At 39.9% G+C, this 12,733-nt stretch overlaps 1 protein-coding gene across 2 annotated transcripts in view; it reads right to left on the reverse strand.

Annotated features, from left to right (window-relative positions):
* Positions 1–12,733, reverse strand: part of PRDM5 (PR/SET domain 5) — a 206,685-nt gene that overhangs the window by 136,510 nt on the left and 57,442 nt on the right. For both annotated transcript variants that reach the window (XM_047090496.1, XM_047090495.1), the window contains exon 3: positions 192–314. In XM_047090496.1, coding sequence (XP_046946452.1) covers positions 192–314 — 123 coding nt within the window. The remainder of the gene's footprint in view (positions 1–191; positions 315–12,733) is intronic.

A 12,733-nucleotide genomic window follows, 5' to 3' on the forward strand; every position in this document is an offset into this window, starting at 1 on the left:
TGTCAATTTACAACTAGACTTGCCCTTTCCTGCGTATGCTGACTAGATGAGATTTCTCTGCTTTATGAGATAGTTACTGTTATTTGAAGCAAGTCATTGGGAAATAAATCTAAAACAGGGAGTGCAGTTAGAAATTAGTTCATTCCCCTCACAGAGCATACATAGTACAAATAAGAAGCAAATAAGCTCACTTGAATGGCAGCCAAGTTCTTCTGCTCCTGAGATGGTGCCTCATGAACAAAGCGAAGCCAGTTGGAGTGTCGTGGATTGGTAGCATCCAAAATGTATAGAACTTCTCCCTTACTCCCACGAACCTGAAATATAAAAAGCTCCTGAGTTTGCACTTGAAGTCAGTATTAGTCATACTAAACATATCAAGGGTAGGATATGATATTATCTCATAAGTATATACCTTTCTTATTGACAGGTGTTGAATAGATGCTGGATTAACATCCATTCTTTCCCTTAAACACACATACAAATAGAGCCTAATATTTTATCTGGCAGACGTCTAGATGACTCACAACTGCAAGCAACTCTCAGAAACATCCTGTGTTGATAGCTCTTTTCTGGTTAAAATTATTTGTTTGTAGGTATATTTCAATATATGTGTTGCAACTGCAATTACTCAGGGGATAACCATAATTGCAACCCGTCCCCTTTTTTCCACTGAAGAGGGTGATACTGCTTGGTTCCCAGTTGAGGGGGTGGAGCTGGAGCAATCCTTTCAATTTGTCTCTCCACCTGTTTACTGAATCATTTCCATATGAGGAGGACTTGCTAATGTAACCAGTAGAATCTAACATCCATTGAGCCACATTTTCACATTTTTAACTAGTAGGTGAATAAAACAAGTTCCATTCTGTCTTTTTTTAAAAAATTATTTTAGAGAGAAAGAGAGCGCATGAGTGGGGGAGAAGGCCAGAGGGAGAAAGAGAGAGAATCTTAAGCAGGCTCCGCATTCAGTACAGAGCCCAACGCGGGTCTCAATCCCATGGCCCTGGGAGCATGCCCAAGTCAAAATCAAGATTTGGACGCTTAACCAACTGAGCCACCCAAGTGCCCCATTTTGTCTTTTCACAGACTGCTGATGGCTTGCTGAGGACAGTGGGCCCTCTGCTTTGTGTTTCATGCCATAAGCCCTTCTGGTCAGAACCACTCAACACTCAGTTGGAGGGAGGAAGGTAACTGCCAAAGAAGTGTGTAATCTATTGGACATTCTTGAACCCAAGTTGCTTTAAACCAAGCTTCTCCAAAGCCCCCGCATTGTAGATTATCAGGCACTGCTCAGTTTAATAATACATATATCAATCTCTATCCAACTCACTGTGTGTCTATATTCAATTGGAATCCAGGGGAGAAGAAAGAAGGAATGAGTGATTAGCACTTCAGATCCCTAACACCAAGTAACGCAAATGTAAGAATGCAAATTCACCTTTGCAGACTTGGGGTGGGGATAAACATATTCTACATTTCCAAAATCTTATTTAATAAAATAAAGCACAACCAGCCTAATAAGATATGTATTTTCATGGTATATTTGGACAATCATGCATTCACTCAACATAATTTATTGAGTTCTTACCATGTGCCTGGTACAGCTTAAGGCACTGGGAATCTTTTAGTGAACAGGATAGATGAGGCCTGGCATCACAGCACTTCAGAACAAACAAGTATAGAATATAACCTCAGGTAAAGATAAGTCCTGTGAGTACAACTAAAGAAGAGTAGCAGGAAGCAGAGTGAGGGGAGATGAACAGTCTCAGATGACATGGTCAGGCATAGCCTCTCTGACAAGGTGATCTGAAAAGAGCTCTAAGGAAGGAAGGCGCCAGGGGCACCTGGGTGGCTCAGTCGGTTAAGCATCTGACTCTTGATTTTGGCTTAGGTCATGAGCTCATGGTTCAAGCCCCGTGTCATGTTCTGCACTGACAGCACAGAGCTCACTTGGGATTCTCTCTCTCTCTGCCCTTCCCCGGCTCACGCACATGTGCACATGCTCACTTGCTCTCTCTCACTCTCTCTCTCTCAAAATAAATAAACTTAAAAAAAAAAAAAAAAGAGGAAGAAGAAGGAAGGCATGAGGCAGTGAAGAACCAAAGAGTGCTCCCAGACAGAAGGAACAGCAAATAAAAGGCAAATAGAAAGGCCCTGGGTTAAAGACAAATTAGGTTTGTTCAAAGAACAGCAAAAAGGCCATGGGACTAGAACAGAAGGAGCAACTGAGAAAATAATGGGTACTGAGATCAGACAGACTGCACTGGCCCAATCATATACTAACATGCGACCAGGAAGCCATCTATAGAGGTCAAGTTGCCCATAAAAACTATCATATATAAATATCTGCTACATGCACTGAAAAAACCAATATTTCAAGATTTCAGCAAATATTGTCCAGAAAAAATACAGTTTACCTGTTTCTACTATCATATACATTCACTGCCATGCTTCTCAAACAATTCCTGTTTTCTTAAATGCCCAAGGATTCTCAATAATCATTTAAAAATCTTGGTAATGAAATGCCAGACCTCACTGAGAAGGAGGAATTTAATTTTCAATATTATAATTGGCTAAAAGAAGAAGTTAGGAGTATAAACACCTACTATTTATATCTCATGTTTAGGTGTGAAGCTATGGGAATCTGTAACTTCCCACTAAATAAACTCATGCTGAGAAGATCTCTTTTGGCAGGCACTTAAAAATTGTACTACGTTCCTACCCTCAACCCGGAACCCTCACTGCCCAACAGGTAACATCAGAAATGTCGAGAAACACTGCTAGGATAGATAGAAAGGACCTTCTACACCTCTCCTCAAAGAGGACATCAACCCACCTTTCTTCAAACAGGGCAAATAATTTTAAATACTTGGGTATAAATTCTCCTTGCCAGGTTCCTCCCTAGCTACAGTAACAAAACTATATTGACAAACAGCTAAATTAAGCAGAACAAGTGGCAATACCATTAGATGCTTGAAAAAAATATTTTTCTCAAGACCAAAATTAAAAACCTACATCTGTTAGGTAGAAGCTGGACAGGAGCAGTGGAAGGAACACCCAGAGGCAGAGTCCCAAATCCAAGAAGGGGAATGGTACAGACCTGAGCTGGAGGCAAGGATGGTGAAAAATAAGCAACATGTTAAATGCCCGGAGGCACAACAGTCTCACCTTGTGGCTGCCAAAACCTTGGGACTGGCAAATCAAGAGCCACAGGTGCAGAGCATAAGTTCTTCCCTTCACCTCCGCCGCTGGGTAACCCCTAGACTCATTATAATGCCTTTGCATTGCAGGTACAGCCTCCCCACCCCCATGGAGAAAGGCTGCCTGTGGGTTCATATACAAATCTTGTAGGTTCAAACTCCTCCTCCCAACCTGTAGGGGGCGTCTCCCAAATGAAAAGAAGCAGCCTCCATTAGAGACCATGCCACTGTACCTCACAGCTCCTCCCAGCCCACAGAGACCCAATAATATCCAATCCCAAAACAACCTAGGGGCCATTCTACCTCAGGGGAATCTGCCTGCTCACCCACTTTAAGAGTGTACTTCCCCTTTAATAAACTGCTTTGTGTTTGCTACTTTCCTTCTGACTTTTTGAGGGGCAGGGATCCCCATGTAAATCTTCTTGTGGAGAATCCAAGGACCAAGACCTCCATTCACCCAACAGACTCTCCCACCAGTAACACAACTACTGTTGAAATCCACAAAATCCAGCTAAGTTTATTTAGGGAAACACCAATGGCTCTGTCTGTGACATATCTCAGTTTGAGAGGATATGACTACTTACAGTCATGGCCCTTCTAAGTCATACATTTGTCATCTAGTATTAAGAACCATATATATTAGATGTGGTTGATATTTGGAATTCTTTCCCAAAGATGTGAAACATAACAAAGATTGCTCTGTAACTTATTATAGTAAGCACATTTTACCAGGGGCATTGTCTGTTCTTCATATATTTCAGTGTTTTTCCCAGGCCCTTTGGCTCCAAATACGTCCAATTATTCAGTATTACTGACTCATTTCCAGTCCGTTAGATATATGCACTCTCTGGTTGCCCATAACCTTCTCACACTACATTCCAGCTTAAGGGACAAGCACAATTTAATTTTATATTAAAATTTTGATGAAACATGATACTTTCAATAGATCCAAACTTATATATTGATTCACTATTACTTATATTCTCATAACAACACTATCACAGGCAGTGATGTTACTATGGTTGCTTACATATTCATAGTCGAAATCATTTTTTTTTTGTTCATTAACAGACCCACTTTCCATTTACTTTATTCTAGACACCCTTACCCAAATGACTTTTACGTTCCTATGCAATCTTTGCAGGCTACCTGTTTTCCCCAACTTTCAAGTGCCTGGTCATTTCCTCATTCCCCTATCCCTGTCTTCAACACTTCACTAAAGCTGTTAGATTATCTGCTCACATGACTTTTATCTTGCTACCCTGACCACAGCATTCTCCTCATGAAATATCTAAAAGAGACATTCAAAGATAATCTAAGCCATATTTCTTCTCTCCAGAGAAACCAAATAAAAACTCTCCAGACAGATGGCTACTATTAAAGTCTCCATTTATCTATTTTTAATTTGATACTGAACCCTGAGGTAATAAATTGAACATTTTTAAAGTCCAACAAATAAAGAAGATACTCCTCTTAAGTATCATGTTTCAGCATCTAACTAACCTTTGCAGCCAAAGTGTATTTTTTTCCATCAAAACTAGTCTTCCAAATACCATCATCTTTTATTTGAATTTTCATGAAAATGAAGTGTATGGGTTACTGTCCTACTGAGAACAGTCTTCCACATGCCTGGGGGCCTGTAGTGAAGTAAATGTTCTCATCTTGCAGTAAAAACTATCTCAGCCCCAAACTCTGTTTAATTTGCACAGACTTCCTAAGCCAGTTACAGAAAAAAAGTTAGAGAAGGTGGGGAAGGGGAAGAAACCCTCACGCAAAAATGAAAACATTCACACTTCAATACAGTTGTTTATGACTTTGCCACTTTATAGTAAATGAAGATTATCACTGTGTAGGAATTTGGCAGGTTCTAGCCTCTGCTAAATGCTACTGACATCACTTTTGAAGTGATCTAGAGAACGTGCCACTTTAGATCTGTCCCTTTTTCCAGAGGAAAGATTAGTATTAAATAGAAGTCACAGCTGATGTCTTCCCACCCAGTAAAGAACAAAGGAAATTACAAAAAGGATTCAGCTCAGTAGGAGAAAACCCTAACTTATAGGTAACAGAACAAGTTGGCAGCAGGTAACCAATACAAATTCTCTTTCCTTAAATATAAGTATGTTCTGTGTTAAATTGGGTAGCAGGGCTTACTTAATATTCGGATAATTTTCACAGGGAAAAAAATCTACAATGTTACTCTATTTTTCTCTTTCAGTTATTCTGAATGTCTGAGGAATTTTTCACTCAATACATAACAGGCCATCAGGGCAAGGCTAATCAGCCAGATTTGTCTCCAGAACATGGCAAAATATAACCAATAGAATCTTATCTAACATAAGGTAAAATTTAACGCAGTGAAGTACAGTCAGTTCCAAAAAATACAGCAGTAATGTCCTTAACAAGAAGTCACAGTATGCTGTAGGATTTATTTAGTAAAGAAAATACACTTCCCTGCCTGTCCTTCAACAAGGTTTTTCAAAGAAGGTAGTTTCAAGCACTAAGATTTAAGGTATGGATATCTTTGGAGTATACAATGTCATCATATTTTTGGATCCAAAGGACAAGCAATTTTTTTTTTCTGCGATTGTTTTTAACTGAAGTTAGGCCAAATGCCCTGCCTTCAGTGTCTAATAACCAGAAGTTTGCTCAAGTGATCAGTTCTGACAGCACACTGTGGTCAGATTTAAACCAAAGAGACATACTTTCAGAAATCAGCAAGGATTGTCACTAGGAAACGTGATTTATAGTTTCTAAGCAAAGGGTGTGGGTTTCTTTTCTGTTGATTTTCGAAAAGATTCTGTTTAAAATTCTTGTTTTGTGCTCACACACACACACACACACACACACACACACACCATTCTAGTATATCTGCTTGTATCTCCTCCTCCATATTATCGAATAATCTCGACCCGTAGATTCCCATCTTCAGATGGGAAAGCAGACAGAGAAAACACAGACTTTTACAAACCCCTGTCTCTTTAACTGAACAGCATTCATAATATTATGCCCAGGAAGTTAAATAACTTAAAAGGATTGATGTGAAAAGTTAAATCTGTTTTTCATTACAAATAATTAGTGCCCTAAATATGTCAAGCTGAAAGGAACCTCAGTAAAGTATTCCCAAGCAGGTGAAATGCTGAACTAGAAATCAAAAAGCGAGGTGTTACCCAAACTCTGACTGTACCACTTAGAGTGAATCATTCCCTGTCACGGAGCAGAGCCACGGTCTCCTGACCTTGGGGATAATAATCTCTGCCCTGGGACCTCACAGAAACTGTAAGAGCATAGAATGAAATAAGATGCAGGACAGTACATTATACCAATGATATCTGCAATCACCAAGTATTAATAAACTGAAGAAACCAAGGCTCACAGTGGCTAACAGACACCTTAAAGACAAACAATACTTTCAACGGCACAGCCAGAAACATGCTAACTTTTTCCAAGGAAGGGACATGAAGGATATGCTAAACTCCTCTATTCACATCAAACACACATTCAAAGAGCCTCTGCTTGGACACGTGCAGTAAGAGCAGGTGCCATTATAAGGTAGTAGCAAATCCAGATGCCATTTCCACAGAACTGACACTCTCCCTTCTGCCAAATTGAGACACGTTGCTCTATGACCACCTGGCATCAACTCCAGCTCTGTCCTCTTCTATAGTTTTAATTTCTCTTATACACACAGGCCTTCAAGTTCCTGAAGGCAAGAGTCCCTTCTTCTCTTTGTTTTCTCTTCTACAAGACAAATCATTCTCTCCTTGTCTGATGTGATTTAGGCTCTTTTGCTATCCTGGTTGCTCTCTACAGATGCATACCCATCTGTCAGATCTCTCTTAATGGAGGACAGAAGACAGCATACAAAGGACTATATGACCCAGGATCTGGGCAGCATGTCTAGTGATGCAACTTAAAATCAAAGAGGCTTTTTTGGCCCCACATCTTACACTTAACTGAGGTTGCCTTTATATAAAAGTAACCTGTAGAAAGCAAGTTCTCGTGATATAGTCAGACACAAAGGCGAATTTAACTGAGGAACTCGGTCAAGTTTACATAGCTAAGTAAATCCTATCTATCTATGCTTAGGCAGCTGACCACTCAGAGATGGAAACCTTTTATTTGGTAATGGTGTCAATAAATATTTTATGCACTAAAAGCTCAGCTATTGTGTCTTTTTTTAAAACTGTCATGGCCTTTATTTCCTTTTAAGGTTCAAAAACATTTTATGAGAGGTAATGTGAGACTTAATGTACAACTTTTAAAAGCACTCCTTTTTTGAGTCTTGCCTTTCAAAGTATTTTGAAAATTGGGCTATTTTTTTAAAAGAAGTAATAACTAGGGGCGCCTGGGTGGCGCAGTCGGTTAAACGTCCGACTTCAGCCAGGTCACGATCTCGCGGTCTGTGAGTTCGAGCCCCACGTCGGGCTCTGGGCTGATGGCTCAGAGGCTGGAGCCTGTTTCCGATTCTGTGTCTCCCTCTCTCTCTGCCCCTCCCCCATTCATGCTCTGTCTCTCTCTGTCCCAAAAATAAATAAACGTTGAAAGAAAAAAAAAAAAAAAAAAGAAGGAATAACTAACATAAACTGAAAGACAAAGTCAAAAGTGTATCCTGTTTTCCACAGAAAATTGATGAGATAGCCTTCACTGTGTAGCCATCATCCCTTTCTATAGTTTTACAAACACGTTCAGGTATTCAAATGTCAGTGACACTTTTGGACAGAAAAGTTTTTTATTGCATAAAAAGTAAAGTAAATTCTGCTGACATTAGCATATTATATTATTGCTCTAGAGGTTTTTTGTGAAGGATACACAAGGCTTAGTGTGTGCATCTATTTTGACTACTTAGTGGTTTACTTTTTGATTTCTCTATACGTGTTACTTCACTAATAAATTAGAAAACCATATTAATAAAGTCAACATGTCTCCTGACAGTTTGGTAGCATCCATCAGATCCAGCAGAAATAATTCACAAAACTTTAAATCTAGTTAGCTCTGGGGCGCCTGGGTGGCTCAGTCGGTTAAGTGTCCGACTTCGGCTCAGGTCATGATCTCATGGTTCGTGGGTTCGAGCCCCACATCGGGCTCTGTGCTGACAGCTCAGAGCCTGGAGCTTGTTCCAGATTCTGTGTCTCCCTCTCTCTCTCTGCCCACCCCCCCACTTGCACTCTGTCTCCCTCTTTCTCAAAAATAAATAAACATTAACAAAAATTTAAATCTAGTTAGCTCTATGAGACTATAGTGTTGCCCAATTGTTTAATATAGATTTGAAACTTATACAAATGTAAAGCCTTGAAGCCAGCTTCTGGAGAACATTCCCTATGACATATTAAAAGGGTACCTGTGCCCTTCAGTTCGGGCAGTTCAGAGCCTGCTTGAGATTCTGTCTCTCTCCCTCTCTCTCTGCCCCTCACCCACTCTCTCTCTCTCTCAAAATAAATAAACTTTTTCAAAAAGAGTATATGAAATGTGCCAAATAATAATAAGCAAATTTGAGTAGCAAAATTCTAATTCTCAGACATGAAATCATTGGAAAGAGCTGGTTGTATAAAAAACGATAATCTCCAAGATCCAGAGAGCACAGTTTTGATGGTATTTTTAGATAAGATGCTTTGTATCTGAAAACTTCAAGGCAAAGTTTATGGAAACACTGAATAGCAAAGAGCAGTGTGCAGTTCACAGGGAGGGGAAAAAAAAGAGAAAAAAAGTATCTACTTTTCCTTTGATCCTGATCTTCTAACCCAAATTCCACTGCTGTAGTCGTCGTGTTTTCAGATTTTTTGTGAAGTACATAGTTTTTCTACAGGCCATTAAAATTAAATCTACCCAATCCATTTAAATTAATTATATTCCCTTCATTCATATCTTCAAAATGTACATAACTCAATACAGACCAAATGAGTTATCTTTGCATAAAAATGCACCTAAGACAACGATGTTTCTCAATTACTAAAGTTCATCCTTTACCTTCTCATAATCACCCAACAACTATAGTTCTGTGATGAAGAATTCTAAAAAGTGACAACAGTTATCAGTAAACAACATTTATTGAACATTTACTGTACATTTATTGGTTATTTTAAAATGTACTAGGAAAAGCTACAAATGAAATTCTAGAAAACAGCTCCTTTTCTCAACATCTTCAATATTAATGAGGAAGCAGAAAACAAATACTTCTTTTAACTCACAAAACAATGTACTGATTGTTATAAAGTGGTATATATATATGAACTTCATTCATTTCAAAAACATTTAGTACACATGCGTATAAAATAACATACAGCTCCAGGTCGCCTGGATGGACCAACATGAAAAGTCAATGTCAGAGCACCGAAGAGTACATTATAAAAAGCTTCCAACTAAGAGGTGTGCAAAAAGTGTAAACCCAGCAGGCTGGAGACCACCAGGCTTAGAAAGTCTGCTTGTAAGACTGGCCCTTGGCTGGCATGTGGGAACTCGGGTTCTCAGAGTGTCCCCAGTCAATAGTGAACAAGGGTGGTTCACTGTGCCTAGACTGTGGAAACAATTTCATTTATGCTCAACACCTGCTTTTCTTCTGTAAATCTGCAATTTTCTTACATGTGATGCAGAAAATGCCTACAAGTCCCCAGTAAAAACCTTGGGTACCAAATTTCTAATGGGCTTCTTTGTACAGAAACATCATGTGTGTGGCTGCAAGTTCATTACTGAGAGAAGAGTGTGCTCTGTGTGACACTTCATGCGAGGGAAAGAGCCTAAGGAAATCTACTCATGGGTTTCTGCAGACTCTGCCTGTGCCTTTTCCCTTTATGATCTGGCTTTACAGTATATTCCTATTGGGTCATTGCAATAAATCTTAGCCATGAGTAAAACTATATGCTAAATCCCATGAATGCTTCTAGTGAATCTCCAAATGTGGGGGTAGGCTTGGGGATCCCCAGTACACAAGATGAGTTCAGTCCAGGGACTAAATGAATGGGATACAAATTTGTCAATAGAAGAGGCAGAAGGTCATTTCAAAACTTAACAAGAGTTCCACTGTACTCATATTAACTTACACAAATTAAACTACATCTGTTCAATTAAAGGAAATAAGAAATGAGGAAAAAAATCAAAGAAAGAAAACAAATTTAAATAGTAAGGACCATTCCTTCATGGCCCACAATTTTTACTATACAAGACAGTTGCCTTAAGAACTTGCTTCAGGGGCGCCTGGGTGGCGCAGTCGGTTAAGCGTCCGACTTCAGCCAGGTCACGATCTCGCGGTCCGTGAGTTCGAGCCCCGCGTCAGGCTCTGGGCTGATGGCTCGGAGCCTGGAGCCTGTTTCCGATTCTGTGTCTCCCTCTCTCTCTGCCCCTCCCCCGTTCATGCTCTGTCTCTCTCTGTCCCAAAAATAAATAAAAAACGTTGAAAAAAAATTTAAAAAAAAAAAGAACTTGCTTCAGAACCTAAGCCCTGCATAAGGTATGACTGCACTGGAAAAAAATTATACCAATGAAAGAAAGGTGGAGCAGCCTAGTCATAACAGTATGACTTGCACAGAAGGCAAGATGAAGGATACTGGTAAATTTGATCAGGAAGACACATTAAAAGATGACAGGACTCAAATTTGCTGGTTCAAGTAGCAAAATCAGAGAAACAAGAAATATATGGTGATTGCATCAAGTAGGATACTTTGTCCTCCATTTAACAGGAATGTCAATGGTTAAGTCGAATCAGGACCCACCCCCACAGGGATCAGCTTCTTGGTAATCATACACCACTGCATGGAGGAAGAATGAAAACTCCGCCAATATTTTGCTTCAACCTGGAAATATAAAGGGAAGTGGATGATAAGCCAACAACTCTAATATGCAGAATGGACTGTGTGGTGGAGGTAAAATTTTGTGAAAGCAAAAAGAACCAGACGGGCTATTATGAATGACCTAGATGTGAATCAGTAAGTTCTGGAAAGAGGTAACAGCTATAAAAATGAAAACAGTGGGTCACTGAAAAATAAATACCTGGGTGTGTGAAATTAATGTGAGGTACAGGCCAAGGAAAGTTGCAAATACTCCAAAACTGTAAGCCTGTGTGATCAGTCTCATTGATACTAAGGAGAAATTGAAAAGCCAATGTCAATTTGAAGGAAACACTAAACAGGAAGATATACGCTTGGCATTCAACTTGAGAATTTTCATATATAAAAAGGAGACCTAGGGACGCCTGGGTGGCTCAGTCGGTTAAGCGTCCGACTTCGGCTCAGGTCATGATTTTGCAGTTCGTGAGTTCGAGCCCCACGTCGGGCTCTGTGCAGACAGCTCGAGCCTGGAGCCTGCTGTGGATTGTGTGTTTCCTTCTCTCTCTATGTCTGTCTTCTCATGCTCTGTGTCTCTCCTTCTCTCAAGAATAAATAAACATCAAAAAAAAATTTTTTTAAAGAAGACGTAAAGAAAAGTCTCTTTGGAATTAAAAACCAGAGTTAAGGAGAGAATGAAAGATGAATGGTAAGTGTTGATTTAAAAGCCTTGAATGTTGGTACCTAATATCCAAAAAATAGAGTACAGAAGGAGAAAATTAGACAGATTAACCCTCTAGAAGTTTTGAATCCAAAGCAGACAAAACCATAGAGACAGGCATATTTCAGGTAATTACATGAAGGAATATAGGCACAAAATTTAAATAATATATACGTTACATGCAATCAAAGAGGAAAGGAGACAATTCTCAAATCTTCCTTCCACACATCTAGACCATCGGGTGGGTTGGCCGATGATTCCTGACTCTCCATCTTTGAGTTGTATAATGGCACAGTGGAAAGATGACAAAATATGACCCTCATATATAATTTAAAGAAGGCCTTGGGGCATCTGGGTGGCGCAGTTGGTTAAGCGTCCGACTTCAGCCAGGTCACGATCTCGCGGTCCGTGAGTTCGAGCCCCGCATCAGGCTCTGGGCTGATGGCTCAGAGCCTGGAGCCTGTTTCCGATTCTATGTCTCCCTCTCTCTCTGCCCCTCCCCCGTTCATGGTCTGTCTCTCTCTGTCCCAAAAATAAATAAACGTTGAAAAAAAAAAAAGAAAAAAAAATAATAATTTAAAGAAGGCCCACGAATGCCACATGGGCATTCATCAGTGAGAACATTATCAGTAAGGGTGATCTGCAGAGTACCCTCTGAGTTAAGGAGTGTGCAGAAAAAGAAGTTTTGTCCAAGAAGCTGATCTCTACTTGCTCCTGAAACATTTAGGTTCCTCGCTCCAAATTTCTAGGTAAAGCTCTTAACTTCCTACCATCCAAATGTGAACAGAAGGACTGGCTTAAAAGGGGCCACAACATCTATGTTTTACATGCTTCTCTCTTACTTTAGCTCATTTTCGAGAATTCTGCCAAGTCTTGTGTTGCCAGGAGGCAGGATCACTGCAATAGGAATATCTCTCTGTTACAGACCAAGCTGTGTCTGGCACCAGTAACTGCTCTGGCAACAAAGGCCTGGTAAGGAATGCCATCTAAACCTAGGATACAAATATTGCAGTAGGGGATCTTTTCTGATAAAGAAAGCTGGGGCTTTTCCCTTGATCTGA

This window comes from Lynx rufus, unplaced genomic scaffold (assembly GCF_022079265.1).
Source record: "Lynx rufus isolate CCGP_SWC_20201006 ecotype Redwood Valley unplaced genomic scaffold, mLynRuf1.p SCAF_3, whole genome shotgun sequence".
NCBI classification, from domain to species: Eukaryota; Metazoa; Chordata; class Mammalia; order Carnivora; family Felidae; genus Lynx; species Lynx rufus.